Here is a 24,149-nt window from a genome sequence, read left to right as displayed (position 1 = left end):
ATATTGCAAAATGTGCTTTCACCGAAAAGCTATTTTAAAATCGGACATATCGAGTGCATAGAGGAGTTCTGTATCTATAATTCTTAAAATAATTGTTTTTTGTGAACGTTTATCGTGAGTAATTTAGTAAATTCACCGGCAGTGTTCGGTGGGAATGCTAGTCACATGCTAGTCACATGCTAATGTAAAAAGCTGGTTTTTGATATAAATAAGAACTTGATTGAACAAAACATGCATGTATTGTATAACATAATGTCCTAGGGTTGTCATCTGATGAAGATCATCAAAGGTTAGTGCTGCATTTAGCTGTGGTTTGGGTTTATGTGACATTATATGCTAGCTTGAAAAATGGGTGTCTGATTATTTCTGGCTGGGTACTCTGCTGACATAATCTAATGTTTTGCTTTCATTGTAAAGCCTTTTTGAAATCGGACAGTGTGGTTAGATTAACGAGAGTCTTGTCTTTAAAATGGTGTAAAATAGTCATATGTTTGAAAAATTGAAGTTTTTGCATTTTTGAGGTATTTGAGTAACGCGCCACGTGATTACACTGGCTGTTGAGCGTCCCACCTAGCCCATAGAGGTTAACAGTAGGAACATTGGCCCGTCTAGAGTAATATTAAAACTTCTTAGGGATAGCCCCCTTTGATTCAATTTTCGCCTTAAATGACATACACAAATCTAACTGCCTGTAGCTCAGGCCCTGAAGCAAGGATATGCATCTTCTTGGTACCATTTGAAAGGAAACACTTTGAAGTTGTTTGCGGAAATGTGAATTGAATGTAGGAGAATATAACACAATAGATCTGGTAGAAGAAAATATAAAGGAAAAAAAAACAACTTTTGTATTTTTTTTTCTACCACCGTCTTTGAAATGCAAGAGAACGGTCTCCGTTATAGCCATCACTCTGGTTGTAATTCCGATGGTGTCCACAAGAGGGAAGCTGTGTATGTGCAAAGTTTCAGACTGAAAACTTGGAAGTATGAGCAAACTACATGACATTGAGTGTGAAGTCACCCAGGTGTCCTTCACAATTTACATTTTTCTGCCAGAATATTGTCAAATCTGTATACTTGGACTTTGATTTTGCTTTTCCAGTATTAGTATCCATATTTTAAGTTAAACATTTGCAAAACACCGTTTTGGAAAAGGCTTGCTGTCGCCCAAGGTTAGCAGAACAATTGTGTGACAGATACGGGGTTTGAACGAGTGGAAATACAAAATCGATTGTGCATGCTATATGGACTTTTTTAGGATATGAAAAATGACTTTATCTAACAAAATGACACTTCATGTGATCTCTGGGGCCCTTGGGATGATAAATCAGAGCAAGATTTCAGAATGTAAGTACACATTTCACCTTCAGAGGTGAATTTATCAAACCTGTCGTGGTGAAAGTGTTGTTTTGAGCTCTCCTTAAACAATAGCATGGCATTTTTTCACTAACAGCTGCTGTAAATTGAACAGTGCAGTTAGATTAACAAGATTTTAAGATTTCATCCGACATGAGACACTTATGTACCGGCATTTGTTGTTTCTTTAAAATCTGCGATCGTGACACACGGCGCTACATGATTTACAACTGCCCAGTTGACGGGAAGCCTATCCCTAAGAAGTTTTAACAGTATGGAACATTGGCCTGTCTACCGTAACATTAACAGTATGGATCATTTACAGTAACATTTACACAATGGATCATTTACAGTAACCGTAGGAACATGGGCCCATCTACAGTAGCATTAACAGTATGGATCATTTACAGTAACAGTAGAAACATAGGCCCATCTACAGTAACATTAACAGTATGGATCATTTATAGTAACATTAACAGTATGGATCATTTATAGTAACATTAACAATATGGATCATTTATAGTAACATTAACAGTATGGCTCATTTACAGTAGCATTAACATTATGGATAATTTCCAGTAAGTAGGAACATGGGCCCATCTACATTAACAGTATGGATCATTTACAGTAGCATTAACGGTATGGATCATTTACAGTAACAGTAGGAACATGGGCCCATCTACAATAGCATTTACAGTATGGATCATCTACAGTAGCATTAACAGTATGGAACATTTACAGTAACAATAGGAACATGGGCCCATCTACAGTAACATTTACAGTATGGATCATCTACAGTAGCATTAACAGTATGGTGAATAACTATTAGCAGTAAGTTCAGTAATACACACATCCCAATTTAACCCCACTGAATGTAGTTTATTCACCTATACACCAATTAGCATGACGGTCTTATGCATTTACATGAAATTTAATTTACATCAATGAATAAGTGTTTTGCAATGGGATTTGTTTTTCTCCCGGTCAATAATTGTAATTATCGGATTTACTTTTGGGGGGGGGGGGGGGGATTACCGGCAAACGGACACCCCGACACACTCACGTATAGACGGAGGAACTCACACAAATTAAATAATACCTCATTTAGTCTAGAGAATGGACCAGGCAGGCTAATACCTCATTTAGCCTGGAGAATGGACCAGGCAGGCTAATACCTCATTTAGCCTGGAGAAGTGACCAGGCAGGCTAATGCCTCATTTAGTCTGGAGGATGGACCAGGCAGGCTAATACTAATACTTTGCTGGAGACTAAATTTAAAGAAATTACCACAGTGTACTTTATTTCAGTGATGTGTACTTTATTTCAGTGACGTGTACTTTATCTCAGTGATCTATACTTTATCTCAGCGACGTATACCGACAGAACCAGTATACTTTATCTCAGCGACGTGTACCGTAATTTCCGGACTATTAAGCGCACCTGAATATAAGCCGCACCCACTGAATTAAAAAATATATATTATTTTGAACATAAATAAGCCTCACATGTCTATAAGCCGCAGGTGCCTACCGGTACATTGAAACAAATGAACTTTACACAGGCTTTAACGAAACACGGCTTGTAACAAAAATAAATAGGCTTTAACGAAACACGGCTTGTAACAAAAATAAATAGGCTTAAAGAAACACGGCTTGTAACAAAAAATAAAAAATTAGCAGTAAGCTTTAGTTGTCTTTTTGCACTGAGTCAATTCCTCACGCTGCTGTTTCCAACGTCTTATCATCGACTCATTAAGACCAAGCTCCCGTGCAGCAGCTCTATTTCCTTTTCCAACAGCCAGATCAATCGCCTTCAACTTGAAAGCTGCATCATATGCATTTCTCCGTGTCTTTGCCATGATGAGGGTGACAAAATGACTACCGTAATCAGAATGATGGGAAGTTTGAGAGCGCTCAATTTAATCTAAACGGTAAACAAAAAAGTTGTTTGACCTTAACCCGTTCGGCAATTTCATTGGTCTAATGAAAGCTTCATGCCGCCAAAAAACTGAGCACGTCACAGAATGTGTTTAAAAAAAATAATAATTGAAAGCGGGAAAAATCCATATATTAGCCGCGTCATTGTTTAAGCCGCGAGGTTCAAAGCCTGGGAAAAAAAGTTGCGGCTTATAGTCCGGAATTTACGGTACTTTATCTCAGTGATCTTTACTGACAGACCTAGTGTACTTTATATAGTTCACTATTCCTAATATCCACTTTATAGGGAATAGGGTGCCATTTTGGATTTTAACTCTAGACATTGTATCTGTCCTCCCACTCCTTTTTGTTCTCTTCTGATTGAGCTAGTGGTTATTTATCCACTGTCATTTCTTTGCCTGCAAAACATGCACTTATGCTAATTTCAGAGCAACATTTTTTCCATTTGTCAGTTTAGAAGCAGGTAAGCAGGAGGGAAGTTAAGTTAGCAGAGGGCTCTCAGAAAGAGCTGGCAATGCTTCTGAAGAGAGGGAGGGGGAAGAGGAGGCGAGAGGAAGGAGAGGGGATAGGAGAGCAAGGACAGGGAGGAGAGAGGAATGAGGGCGTAGGAGGAGAGATGGGGAGGAGGAGGGGAGGAGGAGGAAGGTGGAGAGGAGGAGGAGGAGAGATGGGGAGGAGGATGGAAGGTGGAGAGATGGGTGAGGATGGAAAATGGGTGAGGAGGAGGAGGAATGTACAGTCATGGCCAAAAGTTTTGAGAATGAGACAAATATTAATTTCCACAAAGTTTGCTGCTTCAGTGTCTTTACATATTTTTGTCAGATGTTACTATGGAATACTGAAGTATAATTACAAGCATTTCATAAGTGTCAAAGGCTTTTATTGACAATTACATGAAGTTGATGCAAAGAGTCAATATTTGCAGTGTTGACCCTTCTCTTTCAAGACCTCTGCAATCCGCCCTGGCATGCTGTCAATTAACTTCTGGGCCACATCCTGACTGATGGCAGCCCATTCTTGCATAATCAATGCTTGGAGTTTGTCAGAATTTGTGGGGTTTTGTTTGTCCCACCTGCCTCTTGAGGATTGACCACAAGTTCTCAATGGAATTAAGGTCTGGGGAGTTTCCTGGCCATGGACTTAAAATATTGATGTTTTGTTCCCAGAGCCACTTAGTTATCACTTTTGCCTTATGGCAAGGTGCTCCACCATGTTGGAAAAGGCATTGTTCGTCACCAAACTGTTCCTGGATGGTTGGGAGAAGTTGCTCTCGGAGGATGTGTTGGTACCATTCTTTATTCATGGCTGTGTTCGTAGGCAAAATTGTGAGTGAGCCCTCTGCCTTGGCTGAGAAGCAACTCCAGGCAAGCTTTTTTTCCGGATGCCACAAACAATCGGACAGGGGATTCATCAGAGAAAATGACTTTTCCCCAGTCCTCAGCAGTCCAATCCTTGTACCTTTTGCAGAATATCAGTCTGTCCCTGATGTTTTTCCTGGAGAGAAGTGGCTTCTTTGCTGCCCATCTTGACACCAGGCCGTCCTCCAAATGTCTTTGCCTCACTGTGCGTGCAGATGCACTCACCTGCCTGCTGCCATTCCTGCTGGTGGTGCCCCGATCCCACAGCTGAATCAACTTTAGGAGACGGTCCTGGCACTTGCTGGACTTTCTTGGGTGCACTGAAGCCTTCTTCACAACAATTGAACCGCTCTCCTTGAAGATCTTGATGATCCGATAAATGGTTGATTTAGGTGCAATCTTACTGGCAGCAATATCCTTGCCTGTGAAGCCCTTTTTGTGCAAAGCAATGATGACGGCACGTGTCTCCTTGCAGGTAACCATGATTGACAGAGGAAGAACAATGATTCCAAGCACCACCCTCCTTTTGAGGCTTCACCTGTTATTCGAACTCAACCAGCATGACAGAGTGATCTCCAGCCTTGTCCTCGTCAACACTCACACCTGTTAAATAGAGAATCACTGACATGATGTCAGCTGGTCCTTTTGTGGCAGGGATGAAATGCAGTGGAAATACACTGCTCAAAAAAATAAAGGGAACACTAAAATAACACATCCTAGATCTGAATGAATGAAATAATCTTATTAAATACTTTTTTCTTTACATAGTTGAATGTGCTGACAACAAAATCACACAAAAATAATCAATGGAATTCCAATTTATCAACCCATGGAGGTCTGGATTTGGAGTCACAGTCAAAATTGAAGTGGAAAACAACACTACAGGCTGATCCAACGTTGATGTAATGTCCTTAAAACAAGTCAAAATCAGGCTCAGTAGTGTGTGTGTGGCCTCCACGTGCCTGTATGACCTCCCTACAACGCCTGGGCATGCTCCTGATGAGGTGGTGGATGGTCTCCTGAGGGATCTCCTCCCAGACCTGGACTAAAGCATCCGCCAACTCCTGGACAGTCTGTGGTGCAACGTGGCGTTGGTGGATGAAGCGAGACATGATGTCCCAGATGTGCTCAATTGGATTCAGGTCTGGGGAACGGGCGGGCCAGTCCATAGCATCAATGCCTTCCTCTTGCAGGAACTGCTGACACACTCCAGCCACATGAGGTCTAGCATTGTCTTGCATTAGGAGGAACCCAGGGCCAACCGCACCAGCATATGGTCTCACAAGGGGTCTGAGGATCTCATCTCGGTACCTAATGGCAGTCAGGCTACCTCTGGCGAGCACATGGAGGGCTGTGCGGCCCCCCAAAGAAATGCCACCCCACACCATGACTGACCCACCGCCAAACCGGTCATGCTGGAGGATGTTGCAGGCAGCAGAACGTTCTCCACGGCGTCTCCAGACTCTGTCACGTCTGTCACATGTGCTCAGTGTGAACCTGCTTTCATCTGTGAAGAGCACAGGGCGCCAGTGGCGAATTTGCCAATCTTGGTGTTCTCTGGCAAATGCCAAATGTCCTGCACGGTGTTGGGCTGTAAGCACAACCCCCACTTGTGGACGTCGGGCCCTCATACCACTCTCATGGAGTCTGTTTCTGACCGTTTGAGCAGACACATGCACATTTGTGGCCTGCTGGAGGTCATTTTGCAGGGCTCTGGCAGTGCTCCTCCTGCTCCTCCTTGCAAAGGCGGAGGTAGCGGTCCTGCGGTTGTTGCCCTCCTACGGCCTCCTCCACGTCTCCTGATGTACTGGCCTGTCTCCTGGTAGCGCCTCCATGCTCTGGACACTACGCTGGCAGACACAGCAAACCTTCTTGCCACAGCTCGCATTGATGTGCCATCCTGGATGAACTGCACTACCTGAGCCACTTGTGTGGGTTGTAGACTCCGTCTCATGCTACCACTAGAGTGAAAGCACCGCCAGCATTCAAAAGTGACCAAAACATCAGCCAGGAAGCATAGGAACTGAGAAGTGGTCTGTGGTCACCACCTGCAGAACCACTCCTTTATTGGGGGTGTCTTGCTAATTGCCTATAATTTCCACCTGTTGTCTATTCCATTTGCACAACAGCATGTGAAATTTATTGTCAATCAGTGTTGCTTCCTAAGTGGACAGTTTGATTTCACAGAAGTGTGATTGACTTGGAGTTACATTGTGTTGTTCAAGTGTTCCCTTTTATTTTTTTGAGCAGTGTAGTTTTTGGGGATTCAGTTCATTTGCATGGCAAAGAGGGACTTTGCAATTAATTGCATTTAATCTGATCACTCTTAATAACATTCTGGAGTATATGCAAATTGCCATCATACAAACTGAGGAGCAGACTTTGTGAAAATTTATATTTGTGTCATTCGAAAAACTTTTGGCCATGACTGTAGATAGTTGAGGATGGAGGAGGAAGGTAGATAGTTGAGGATGGAGAGGAGGAGGAGGAAGGTAGATAGGTAGGATGGATGAAGGGAGGGAGGGAGGAGAGTAAGTAATACCCTGTTCAAGCTGAGACCAGCCATCCCATGGTGCATTGTGGTGTCTGCTGTTTCCTGTTTAGGCAACCGTCATAATAGAACACGGAACAAGACTTCTTTTCTTTTTTCTTTTTTTTTTTACACAAAAGTGAAATGTTTGACTTTGCAACGTGGGAATGTAAATGGCATTGTAACATTGTTGTAGGTTTAAGTCAGCAAATATTGTCAACACAGAAACTGTGCTCTTCTGAACCTCCCACTTCAGTCTCCTGGGTTGTGTCCCAAATTGCACGCTATTCCCTATATAGTGCACCACATTTGACCATGGGCATTAGCGCTCCGAGCTCCATTGAACATCAGATGAGCTGTTATTTTACACAGCCTGAGTGCATGACAGCAACGATGGCTAACCCCCCCCCCCCCCCCAAGACACAGACAGACAAGACAGTTGATGTCATTAACATGGTCTCGCTAGATAGTCTTTGTTAGGCCGTGAATCAGGTCTTTCTGGCCAAGGGCGAACCAGCTCGACGTCAACCGTCATCAATTGGCACCCTATTCCCTGTATAGTGTACTACTTTAGACCAGGGCCTATAAGGAAGAGGTTTTCATTTGGGACATATCTGTCTGCTATCTGTCACATTAACGCCCCCAACGTGTCACTGTTATTAAATTAGTCCCCACGCAAATCTGGAGCATCATTTTATCAATCTGAGACTGGTGAGGAGGGGAGAGAGAGACTGAAGGGAAGGGGGACTGTGAAAGAGGGAAACTGAAGGAAACATAGGGAAGAGATATGAAGAGCGTAGATGATCAATCTGTTTCAGATTGACTTGATTGATCATGGCTGATGGTTTTATATTTAGCTGTTCTTAAGATACACGAGGATGAAATCTAATAGAGAGCACATTAACTAGAGACAGACACAATACCACTATCTCTATCACCACCACCACCACTATCACCACCACCACTATCACCACCACCACTATCACCACCACTATCACCACCACCACTATCACCACCACCACCACTATCACCACTAACACCACTATCACCACCACCACTAACACCACCACCCTAACACCACTATCACCACCACCACTAACACTACCACCACTAACACCACTACCACCACTAACACCACTACCACCACTAACACCACTATCACCACCACCACTAACACCACTATCACCACCACCACTATCCACCACCCTATCACCACCACCACTATCACCACCACCACTATCAACACTATCACCACTAACACTATCACCACCACCACTAACACTATCACCACCACCACTAACACTATCACCACCACCACTAACACTGCCACCACCACCACTAACACTGCCACCACCACCACTAACACTGCCACCACTAACACTGCCACCACTAACACCACTATCACCTCTATCACCACCACATTTGACCATGGGTATTAGCGCTCCATTGAACATCAGATGAGCTGTTATTTCACACAGCCTGAGTGCGTGACAGCAACGATGGCCACTAACACCACTACCACCACTAACACCAGTATCACCACCACCACTAACACCACTATCACCACCACCACTAACACCACTAACACCACTATCACCACCACCACTAACACCACTATCACCACCACCACTAACACCACTATCACCACCACCACTATCAACACTATCACTATCACCACCACCACTATCACCACTAACACTATCACCACCACCACTAACACTATCACCACTAACACTATCACCACCACCACTAACACTATCACCACCACCACTAACACCACTATCACCACCACCACTAACACCACTACCACCACTATCACCACCACCACTAACACCACTATCACCACCACCACTAACACCACTATCACCACCACCACTATCACCACTAACACTATCACCACCACCACTATCAACACTATCACTATCACCACCACCACTATCACCACTAACACTATCACCACCACCACTAACACTATCACCACCACCACTAACACTATCACCACCACCACTAACACTGCCTCCACCACCACTAACACTATCACCACCACCACTAACACTGCCACCACTAACACCACTATCACCTCTATCACCACCACATTTGACCATGGGTATTAGCGCTCCATTGAACATCAGATGAGCTGTTATTTCACACAGCCTGAGTGCGTGACAGCAACGATGGCTACCCCCCCCCCTCCCTCCCAAGACACAGACAGACAAGACAGTTGATGTCATTAATGTGGTCTCGCTAGATAGTCTTTGTTAGGCTGTGAATCAGGTCTTTCTGGCCAAGGGCGAACCAGCTCGACGTCAACCGTCATCAATTGGCACCCTATTCCCTGTATAGTGTACTACTTTAGACCAGGGCCTATAAGGAAGAGGTTTTCATTTGGGACATATCTGTCTGCTATCTGTCACATTAACGCCCCCAACGTGTCACTGTTATTAAATTAGTCCCCACGCAAATCTGGAGCATCATTTTATCAATCTGAGACTGGTGAGGAGGGGAGAGAGAGACTGAAGGGAAGGGGGACTGTGAAAGAGGGAAACTGAAGGAAACATAGGGAAGAGATATGAAGAGCGTAGATGATCAATCTGTTTCAGATTGACTTGATTGATCATGGCTGATGGTTTTATATTTAGCTGTTCTTAAGATACACGAGGATGAAATCTAATAGAGAGCACATTAACTAGAGACAGACACAATACCACTATCTCTATCACCACCACCACCACTATCACCACCACCACTATCACCACTATCACCACCACCACTATCACCACCACTATCACCACCACCACTATCACCACCACCACCACTATCACCACTAACACCACTATCACCACCACCACTAACACCACCACTAACACCACTATCACCACCACCACTAACACTACCACCACTAACACCACTACCACCACTAACACCACTACCACCACTAACACCACTATCACCACCACCACTAACACCACTATCACCACCACCACTATCACCACTATCACCACCACCACTATCAACACTATCACCACTAACACTATCACCACCACCACTAACACTATCACCACCACCACTAACACTATCACCACCACCACTAACACTGCCACCACCACCACTAACACTGCCACCACCACCACTAACACTGCCACCACTAACACTGCCACCACTAACACCACTATCACCTCTATCACCACCACATTTGACCATGGGTATTAGCGCTCCATTGAACATCAGATGAGCTGTTATTTCACACAGCCTGAGTGCGTGACAGCAACGATGGCCACTAACACCACTACCACCACTAACACCAGTATCACCACCACCACTAACACCACTATCACCACCACCACTAACACCACTAACACCACTATCACCACCACCACTAACACCACTATCACCACCACCACTAACACCACTATCACCACCACCACTATCAACACTATCACTATCACCACCACCACTATCACCACCACCACTATCAACACTATCACTATCACCACCACCACTATCACCACTAACACTATCACCACCACCACTAACACTATCACCACTAACACTATCACCACCACCACTAACACTATCACCACCACCACTAACACCACTATCACCACCACCACTAACACCACTACCACCACTATCACCACCACCACTAACACCACTATCACCACCACCACTAACACCACTATCACCACCACCACTATCACCACTAACACTATCACCACCACCACTATCAACACTATCACTATCACCACCACCACTATCACCACTAACACTATCACCACCACCACTAACACTATCACCACCACCACTAACACTATCACCACCACCACTAACACTGCCTCCACCACCACTAACACTATCACCACCACCACTAACACTGCCACCACTAACACCACTATCACCTCTATCACCACCACATTTGACCATGGGTATTAGCGCTCCATTGAACATCAGATGAGCTGTTATTTCACACAGCCTGAGTGCGTGACAGCAACGATGGCTACCCCCCCCCCTCCCTCCCAAGACACAGACAGACAAGACAGTTGATGTCATTAATGTGGTCTCGCTAGATAGTCTTTGTTAGGCTGTGAATCAGGTCTTTCTGGCCAAGGGCGAACCAGCTCGACGTCAACCGTCATCAATTGGCACCCTATTCCCTGTATAGTGTACTACTTTAGACCAGGGCCTATAAGGAAGAGGTTTTCATTTGGGACATATCTGTCTGCTATCTGTCACATTAACGCCCCCAACGTGTCACTGTTATTAAATTAGTCCCCACGCAAATCTGGAGCATCATTTTATCAATCTGAGACTGGTGAGGAGGGGAGAGAGAGACTGAAGGGAAGGGGGACTGTGAAAGAGGGAAACTGAAGGAAACATAGGGAAGAGATATGAAGAGCGTAGATGATCAATCTGTTTCAGATTGACTTGATTGATCATGGCTGATGGTTTTATATTTAGCTGTTCTTAAGATACACGAGGATGAAATCTAATAGAGAGCACATTAACTAGAGACAGACACAATACCACTATCTCTATCACCACCACCACCACTATCACCACCACCACTATCACCACTATCACCACCACCACTATCACCACCACTATCACCACCACCACTATCACCACCACCACCACTATCACCACTAACACCACTATCACCACCACCACTAACACCACCACTAACACCACTATCACCACCACCACTAACACTACCACCACTAACACCACTACCACCACTAACACCACTACCACCACTAACACCACTATCACCACCACCACTAACACCACTATCACCACCACCACTATCACCACTATCACCACCACCACTATCAACACTATCACCACTAACACTATCACCACCACCACTAACACTATCACCACCACCACTAACACTATCACCACCACCACTAACACTGCCACCACCACCACTAACACTGCCACCACCACCACTAACACTGCCACCACTAACACTGCCACCACTAACACCACTATCACCTCTATCACCACCACATTTGACCATGGGTATTAGCGCTCCATTGAACATCAGATGAGCTGTTATTTCACACAGCCTGAGTGCGTGACAGCAACGATGGCCACTAACACCACTACCACCACTAACACCAGTATCACCACCACCACTAACACCACTATCACCACCACCACTAACACCACTAACACCACTATCACCACCACCACTAACACCACTATCACCACCACCACTAACACCACTATCACCACCACCACTATCAACACTATCACTATCACCACCACCACTATCACCACCACCACTATCAACACTATCACTATCACCACCACCACTATCACCACTAACACTATCACCACCACCACTAACACTATCACCACTAACACTATCACCACCACCACTAACACTATCACCACCACCACTAACACCACTATCACCACCACCACTAACACCACTACCACCACTATCACCACCACCACTAACACCACTATCACCACCACCACTAACACCACTATCACCACCACCACTATCACCACTAACACTATCACCACCACCACTATCAACACTATCACTATCACCACCACCACTATCACCACTAACACTATCACCACCACCACTAACACTATCACCACCACCACTAACACTATCACCACCACCACTAACACTGCCTCCACCACCACTAACACTATCACCACCACCACTAACACTGCCACCACTAACACCACTATCACCTCTATCACCACCACATTTGACCATGGGTATTAGCGCTCCATTGAACATCAGATGAGCTGTTATTTCACACAGCCTGAGTGCGTGACAGCAACGATGGCTACCCCCCCCCCTCCCTCCCAAGACACAGACAGACAAGACAGTTGATGTCATTAATGTGGTCTCGCTAGATAGTCTTTGTTAGGCTGTGAATCAGGTCTTTCTGGCCAAGGGCGAACCAGCTCGACGTCAACCGTCATCAATTGGCACCCTATTCCCTGTATAGTGTACTACTTTAGACCAGGGCCTATAAGGAAGAGGTTTTCATTTGGGACATATCTGTCTGCTATCTGTCACATTAACGCCCCCAACGTGTCACTGTTATTAAATTAGTCCCCACGCAAATCTGGAGCATCATTTTATCAATCTGAGACTGGTGAGGAGGGGAGAGAGAGACTGAAGGGAAGGGGGACTGTGAAAGAGGGAAACTGAAGGAAACATAGGGAAGAGATATGAAGAGCGTAGATGATCAATCTGTTTCAGATTGACTTGATTGATCATGGCTGATGGTTTTATATTTAGCTGTTCTTAAGATACACGAGGATGAAATCTAATAGAGAGCACATTAACTAGAGACAGACACAATACCACTATCTCTATCACCACCACCACCACTATCACCACCACCACTATCACCACTATCACCACCACCACTATCACCACCACTATCACCACCACCACTATCACCACCACCACCACTATCACCACTAACACCACTATCACCACCACCACTAACACCACCACTAACACCACTATCACCACCACCACTAACACTACCACCACTAACACCACTACCACCACTAACACCACTACCACCACTAACACCACTATCACCACCACCACTAACACCACTATCACCACCACCACTATCACCACTATCACCACCACCACTATCACCACCACCACTATCAACACTATCACCACTAACACTATCACCACCACCACTAACACTATCACCACCACCACTAACACTATCACCACCACCACTAACACTGCCACCACCACCACTAACACTGCCACCACCACCACTAACACTGCCACCACTAACACTGCCACCACTAACACCACTATCACCTCTATCACCACCACATTTGACCATGGGTATTAGCGCTCCATTGAACATCAGATGAGCTGTTATTTCACACAGCCTGAGTGCGTGACAGCAACGATGGCCACTAACACCACTACCACCACTAACACCAGTATCACCACCACCACTAACACCACTATCACCACCACCACTAACACCACTAACACCACTATCACCACCACCACTAACACCACTATCACCACCACCACTAACACCACTATCACCACCACCACTATCAACACTATCACTATCACCACCACCACTATCACCACTAACACTATCACCACCACCACTAACACTATCACCACTAACACTATCACCACCACCACTAACACTATCACCACCACCACTAACACCACTATCACCACCACCACTAACACCACTACCACCACTATCACCACCACCACTAACACCACTATCACCACCACCACTAACACCACTATCACCACCACCACTATCACCACTAACACTATCACCACCACCACTATCAACACTATCACTATCACCACCACCACTATCACCACTAACACTATCACCACCACCACTAACACTATCACCACTAACACTATCACCACCACCACTAACACTGCCACCACTAACACCACTATCACCTCTATCACCACCACATTTGACCATGGGTATTAGCGCTCCATTGAACATCAGATGAGCTGTTATTTCACACAGCCTGAGTGCGTGACAGCAACGATGGCTACCCCCCCCCCCCTCCCTCCCAAGACACAGACAGACAAGACAGTTGATGTCATTAATGTGGTCTCGCTAGATAGTCTTTGTTAGGCTGTGAATCAGGTCTTTCTGGCCAAGGGCGAACCAGCTCAACGTCAACCGTCATCAATTGGCACCCTATTCCCTGTATAGTGTACTACTTTAGACCAGGGCCTATAAGGAAGAGGTTTTCATTTGGGACATATCTGTCTGCTATCTGTCACATTAACGCCCCCAACGTGTCACTGTTATTAAATTAGTCCCCACGCAAATCTGGAGCATCATTTTATCAATCTGAGACTGGTGAGGAGGGGGGAGATAGAGAGACTGAAGGGAAGGGGACTGTGAAAGAGGGAAACTGAAGGAAACATAGGGAAGAGATATGAAGAGCGTAGATGATCAATCTGTTTCAGATTGTGACTTGATTGATCATCATGGCTGATGGTTTTATATTTAGCTGTTCTTAAGATACACGAGGATGACATCTAATAGACAGAACATTAACTAGAGACAGACACAATACCACTAACACTACTACTATCACCACCACCACTAACACCACTATCACTATCACCACCACTATCTCTATCACCACCACCACTAACACCACTATCACTATCACCACCACTATCTCTATCACCACCACCACTATCACCACCAACACCATCACCACTATCACTATCACCACCAACACCATCACCACTATCACTATCACCACCAACACCATCACCACTATCACTATCACCACCAACACCATCACCAATATCAACACCATCACCACTATCACTATCACCACCAACACCATCACCACTATCACTATCACCACCATCACCACTATCACCACCAACACCATCACCACTATCACTATCACCACCATCACCATCACTATCACCACCATCACCACTATCACTATCACCACCATCACCACTATCACTATCACCACCAACACCATCACCACTATCACCACCATCACCACTATCACTATCACCACCAACACCATCACCACTATCACTATCACCACCATCACCACTATCACCACCAACACCATCACCACTATCACTATCACCACCAACACCATCACCACTATCACTATCACCACCAACACTATCACCACTATCACTATCACCACCAACACTATCACCACCACCACTAACACTATCACCACCACCACTAACACTATCACCACCACCACTAACACTATCACCACCACCACTATCACTATCACCACCACCACTAACACTACCACCACTAACACTATCACCACCACCACTAACACTATCACCACCACCACTAAAACTATCACCACCAACACTAACACTATCACCAACACTAACACTATCACCAACACTAACACTATCACCATCACCAACACCATCACCAACACTATCACCAACACTATCACCAACACTATCACCAACACCAACACTATCACCAACACTAACACTATCACCAACACTAACACTATCACCAACACTAACACTATCACCAACACTATCACCAACACCAACACTATCACCAACACTAACACTGTCACCAACACTAACACTGTCACCAACACTAACACTGTCACCAACACTAACACTGTCACCAACACTAACACTGTCACCAACACTAACACTGTCACCAACACTAACACTGTCACCAACACTAACACTATCACCAGCACTAACACTATCACCAACACTATCACCAACACTATCACCAACACTATCACCAACACTATCACCAACACTAACACTATCACCACCACCACCACTATCACCACCACCACTATCACCACCACTAACACTATCACTATCACTAACACTATCACCAACACTATCACCAACACTATCACCAACACTAACACTATCACCACCACCACCACTATCACCACCACCACTATCACCACCACTAACACTATCACTATCACTAACACTATCACCAACACTAACACTATCACCAACACTATCACCAACACTATCACCAACACTATCACCAACACTATCACCAACACTATTACCAACACCAACACTAACACTATCACCAACACTACACTAACACCACCACCACCACTATCACCACCACTAACACTATCACCAACACTAACACTGTCACCAACACTAACACTGTCACCAACACTAACACTGTCACCAACACTAACACTGTCACCAACACTATCACCAACACCAACACTATCACTAACACCAACACTATCACCAACACTATCACCAACACTATCACCAACACTAACACTATCACCAACACTATCGCCACCCACCACCACCATCGCCAACCACCATCGCCAACCACCACCACCACCGCCACCCACCACCGCCACCCACCACCATCACTATCACCACCACCACCACCACTATCACTATCACCACCACCACCACTATCACCACCACCACCACTATCACCACCACCACTACTATCACCACCACCACCACTATCACCACCACCACCACTACTACTATCACCACCACCACTACTACTATCACCACCACCACTACTACTATCACCACCACCACTACTACTATCACCACCACCACCACTACTATCACCACCACCACCACTATCACCACCACCACTATCATCACCACCACCACCACTATCACCACCACCACCACCACTATCACCACCACCACCACCACCACTATCACCACCACTATCACCACCACCACTATCACCACCACTACCACTACTATCACCACCACCACTACTACTATCACCACCACCACTACTACTATCACCACCACCACCACCACTATCACTACCACCACTATCACTATCACTACCACTACTATCACTATCACCACCATCCACCACTATCACCACCACCACCACTATCACCACCACCACCACCACTATCACCACCACCACTACTATCACCACCACTATCATCACCACCGCCACTACCACTATCATCACCACCACTACTACTATCACCACCACCACTACTACTATCACCACCACCACTACTACTATCACCACCACCACTACTACTATCACCACCACCACTACTACTATCACCACCACCACTATCACCACCACCATCACCACCACCACTACCACCACTATCACTACCACTACTATCACTATCACCACCATCCACCACTATCACCACCATCCACCACTATCACCACCACTATCACCATCACCACCACTATCACCACCACCACTATCACCACCACCACCACTATCACCACCACCACTATCACCACCACCACCACTATCACCACCACCACCACTATCATCACCACTACCACCACCACTATCACTATCATCACTACCACCACTATCACCACCACTATCATCACTACCACCACTATCACCGTCCACCACTATCACCACTACCACCACTATCACCATCCACCACTATCACCATCCACCACTATCACCATCCACCACTATCACCATCCACCACTATCACCCACCACCACTATCGCCACCCACCACCACTATCGCCAACCACCTCACCACCCACCGCCACCACCGCCACCCACCACCGCCACCCACCACCATCACTATCACCACCACCACTATTACTATCACCACCACCACTATCACTATCACCACCACCACCACTATCACCACCACCACTACTATCACCACCACCACCACTATCACCACCACCACCCACTATCACCACCACCACTATCACCACCACCACTATCACCACCACCACTACTACTATCACCACCACTATCACCACCACTATCACCACCACCACTACTACTATCACCACCACCACTACTACTATCACCACCACTACTACTATCACCACCACCACTACTACTATCACCACCACCACTACTACTATCACCACCACCACTACTACTATCACCACCACCACTACTACTATCACCACCACCACTACTACTACCACCACCACCACTACTACTATCACCACCACCACTACTACTATCACCACCACCACTACTATCACCACCACCACCACTACTATCACCACCACCACCACTATCATCACCATCACCACCACCACTATCACCACCACTATCACCACCACCACTACTATCACCACCACTATCACCACCACCACTACTATCACCACCACTATCACCACCACCACTACTATCACCACCACTATCACTATCACCACCACCACTACTACTACTATCACCACCACCACTACTACTATCACCACCACCACTACTACTATCACCACCCACCACCACCACTATCACTACCATCACTATCACTACCACTACTATCACTATCACCACCATCCACCACTATCACCACCACTATCACCACCACCACTATCACCACCACTATCACCACCACCACTATCACCACCACTATCACCACCACCACTACTATCACCACCACTATCACCACTATCATCACCACCACCACTACCACTATCACCACCACCACTACTACTATCACCACCACCACTACTACTATCACCACCACCACTAGTACTATCACCACCACCACTACTACTATCACCACCACCACTATCACCACCACCACTATCACCACCACCACCGTCACTATCACTACCACTACTATCACTATCACCACCATCCACCACTATCACCACCATCCACCACTATCACCACCATCCACCACTATCACCACCACCACCACTATCACCACCACCACTATCACCACCACCACCACTATCACCACCACCACCACTATCACCACTATCACTATCACCACCACTACCACCACCACTATCACCACCACTATCATCACTACCACCACTATCATCACTACCACCACAATCACCATCCACCACTATCACCACTATCACCACTACCACTATCACCGCCACCACTACTACTATCACCGCCACCACTACTACTATCACCACCACCACTAGTACTATCACCACCACCACTACTACTATCACCACCACCACTACTACTATCACCACCACCACTATCACCACCACCACTGTCACTATCACTATCACCACCATCCACCACTATCACCACCATCCACCACTATCACCACCATCCACCACTATCACCACCACCACCACTATCACCACCACCACTATCACCACCACCACCACTATCACCACCACCACCACTATCACCACTATCATCACCACCACCACTATCACCACCACTACCACCACCACTATCACCACCACTATCATCACTACCACCACTATCATCACTACCACCACAATCACCATCCACCACTATCACCATCCACCACTATCACCACTATCACCATCCAACACTATCACCATCCACCACTATCACCATCCACCACTATCACCACTATCACCATCCACCACTATCACCATCCACCACTATCACCATCCACCACTATCACCACTATCACCATCCACCACTATCACCATCCACCACTATCACCACTATCACCGATCACCACGATCACCACTATCACCACTAACACGATCACCACTATCACCACCACTATCATCACTACCACCACTAACACCACCACTATAACCACCACTACCACCACTATCACCATCCACCACTATCACCACTATCACCACTACCACTATCACCGCCACCACTACTACTATCACCGCCACCACTACTACTATCACCACCACCACTAGTACTATCACCACCACCACTACTACTATCACCACCACCACTACTACTATCACCACCACCACTATCACCACCACCACTGTCACTATCACTACCACTACTATCGCTATCACCACCATCCACCACTATCACCACCATCCACCACTATCACCACCATCCACCACTATCACCACCACCACCACTATCACCACCACCACTATCACCATCACCACCACCACTATCACCACCACCACCACTATCACCACTATCATCACCACCACCACTATCACCACCACTACCACCACCACTATCACCACCACTATCATCACTACCACCACTATCATCACTACCACCACAATCACCATCCACCACTATCACCATCCACCACTATCACCATCCACCACTATCACCACTATCACCATCCACCACTATCACCATCCACCACTATCACCATCCACCACTATCACCACTATCACCATCCACCACTATCACCATCCACCACTATCACCATCCACCACTATCACCATCCACCACTATCATCACTATCACCATCCACCACTATCACCATCCACCACTATCACCACTTTCACCGATCACCACGATCACCACTATCACCACTAACACGATCACCACTATCACCACCACTATCATCACCACTAACACCACCACTATAACCACCACTACCACCACTATCACCATCCACCACTATCACCACTATCACCATCCACCACTATCACCACTATCACCATCCACCACTATCACCATCCACCACTATCACCATCCACCACTATCACCACTATCACCATCCACCACTATCACCACTATCACCATCCACCACTATCACCATCCACCACTATCACCACTATCACCATCCACCACTATCACCACTATCACCATCCACCACTATCACCATCCACCACTATCACCATCCACCACTATCACCATCCACCACTATCACCATCCCCCACTATCACCACTATCACCATCCACCACTATCACCATCCCCCACTATCACCATCCACCACTATCACCACTATCACCACTATCACCACCACTATAACCACCACTACCACCACTATCACCATCCACCACTATCACCATCTACCACTATCACCACTATCACCATCCACCACTATCACCATCTACCACTATCACCACTATCACCATCCACCACTATCACCATCCACCACTATCACCACTATCACCATCCACCACTATCACCATCCACCACTATCACCATCCACCACTATCACCATCCACCACTATCACCATCCACCACTATCACCACTATCACCGATCACCACGATCACCACTATCACCACTAACACGATCACCACTATCACCACCACTATCATCACTACCACCACTAACACCACCACTATAACCACCACTACCACCACTATCACCATCCACCACTATCACCATCCACCACTATCACCACTATCACCATCCACCACTATCACCACTATCACCATCCACCACTATCACCATCCACCACTATCACCACTATCACCATCCACCACTATCACCACTATCACCATCCACCACTATCACCACTATCACCATCCACCACTATCACCATCCACCACTATCACCATCCACCACTATCACCATCCACCACTATCACCATCCCCCACTATCACCATCCACCACTATCACCACTATCACCACCCACCACTCACCACTATCACCACTAACACGATCACCACTATCACCACTAACACTATCACCACTAACACGATCACCACTATCACCACTAACACGATCACCACCACCACTACTAACACGATCACCACCACCACTAACACCCTCACCACTATCATTACTGCTTCCTGGGGGCTCTCTGTCCTGGGGGCTCTCTCAGGTCATACACTATTGATTATCTCTCTCGCAAACACACACACTACGCAAACACACACACACTACACACACACCCGCCTCCTCTAGGGAGTTTCTCTGTGTGAATAGTGCTGACTAGCACCTCTAGTGAGTTTCTCTGTGTGAATAGTGCTGACCACCTCCTCTAGGGAGTTTCTCTGTGTGAATAGTGCTGACCAGCTCCTCTAGGGAGTTTCTCTGTGTGAATAGTGCTGACCACCTCCTCTAGGGAGTTTCTCTGTGTGAATAGTGCTAACCAGCTCCTCTAGGGAGTTTCTCTGTGTGAATAGTGCTGACCTCCTCCTCTAGGGAGTTTCTCTGTGTGAATAGTGATGACCATCTCCTCTAGGGAGTTTCTCTGTGTGAGTAGTGCTGACTAGCACCAGCACCAACATGCCAACAGGTGTTGTTCTTCATGTGGCATGTTAAGGTCAGTGTGTGAGTCCAAGGGTGTGTACCCCCCTCTGAGGGGTGGTGTCCTAGTCCGAGGGTGTTTAGGTCCCCTTTTTCCTGGCCTTCCATTGGCTCTCTGGGTTTGTTGAGGATGTGTGTTCTGTAGGGCTGTTCTGTTTCATGTAGGCTCTGGTCAAAAGTAGTGCGCTATGTTGGGAATAGGGTGCCACCCTGGTCAACAGTAGTGCACTATGTAAGGAATAGGGTGCCATTTGGGACTAATAACTTGTAAAATACTCTGCCGCTCTGTCTGTGCTGACTGATGACTGGAGTATCTGGAGACTTATTAACATACTGCATTTACCTTCCATGATGTACTCTGTCCAGACTGCCTGTATGTCCTAGTCTAACCCCTTCTCTCTCTCGCGTGCGCTCTCTCTCTCTCTCTCTCTCTCTCCGTCTGTCTCTGTCTCTCTCCGTCTGTCTCTGTCTCTCTCTCGTCTGTCTGTCTGTCTGTCTGTCTGTCTGTCTGTCTGTCTGTCTGTCTGTCTGTCTGTCTGTCTGTCTGTCTGTCTGTCTGTCTGTCTGTCTGTCTGTCTGTCTGTCTCTGTCTGTCTGTCTCGCTCTGTCTGTCTCTGTCTGTCTGTCTGTCTGTCTGTCTCTGTCTCTCTCTGTCTCTCTGTCCAGACCGGCTGTATGTCCTAGTCTAACCCCGTCTCTCTCTCTCCGTCTCTTCAGTGTCCAGACTCGGCCTGTAAGCAGGACCTGTTGGCCTACCTGCAGCGTATTGCTCTGTACTGCCACCAGCTCAACATCTGTAGTAAGGTCAAAGCAGAGGTCCAGAACCTGGGAGGAGAGCTCGTGGTCTCTGGGGTAAGAACTGATGTGCTTTGTTACTAACACTTTACATGGGTAGTCTAGTGGTTAGAGCCAGGTAAGTCTCTAAGAGCTTTGCACACCTGGATTGTACATTATTTGCACATTATTCTTTTTAAAATCCTTCAAGCTCTGTCAAGTTGCTTGTTGATCATTGCTAGACAGCCATTTTCAGATCTTGCCATAGATTGTCAAGCCAATTTAAGTCAAAACTGTAACTAGGCCGCTGAACATTTAATGTTGTCTTGGTAAGCATCGCCAGTGTATATTTGGCCTTGTGTTTTAGGTTGTTGTCCTGCTGAAAGGTGAATTAATCTCAGTGTCTGTTGGAAAGCAGACTGAACCAGGTTTTCCTTTAGGATTTTGCCTGTGCTTAAATCTATTGTTTATTTTCGTCCTAAAAGACTCCCCAATCCTTAACGATGATGAGCCTACCCCATAACATGATGCAGCCACCACCATTCTTGAAAATAGGAAGAGTGGTACTCAGTGATAGTGTTGGATTTGCCCTAAACCTTGCACTTGGTTTTCAGGACATGAAGTTCATTTCTTTGTCATTTTTTTTTTTGTTGCAGTTTTACTGTAGTGCCTTCCTGCAAACAGGATGGATGTTTTGGAATATTTTTAATCTGTACAGGCTTCTGTCTTTTCTGATTCCGCCTCGGTTTTCTCCTATCACAGCCATTAAACTCTTAACTGTTTTTATTTTATTTTGTACCTCCTTTTTCTAC

The 24,149-nt window shown here is 46.2% G+C and overlaps 1 protein-coding gene across 1 annotated transcript in view; it reads left to right on the top strand.

Moving 5' to 3' along the window:
- The window catches only part of LOC106612315 (catenin alpha-1), a 249,100-nt gene that overhangs the window by 218,558 nt on the left and 6,393 nt on the right, over positions 1 to 24,149 (top strand). Inside the window, 1 exon segment of the mRNA XM_082955523.1 lies at positions 23,281 to 23,415. Within this exon segment, the coding sequence (XP_082811649.1) occupies positions 23,281 to 23,415 (135 nt within the window).

This window comes from Salmo salar, chromosome 09 (genome assembly GCF_965601325.2).
Source record: "Salmo salar chromosome 09, fSalSal1, whole genome shotgun sequence".
Classification (NCBI taxonomy): Eukaryota; Metazoa; Chordata; class Actinopteri; order Salmoniformes; family Salmonidae; genus Salmo; species Salmo salar.
Note: the sequence above shows the minus strand (reverse complement) of the source record. Positions and strands in the feature narration are given on the sequence as shown.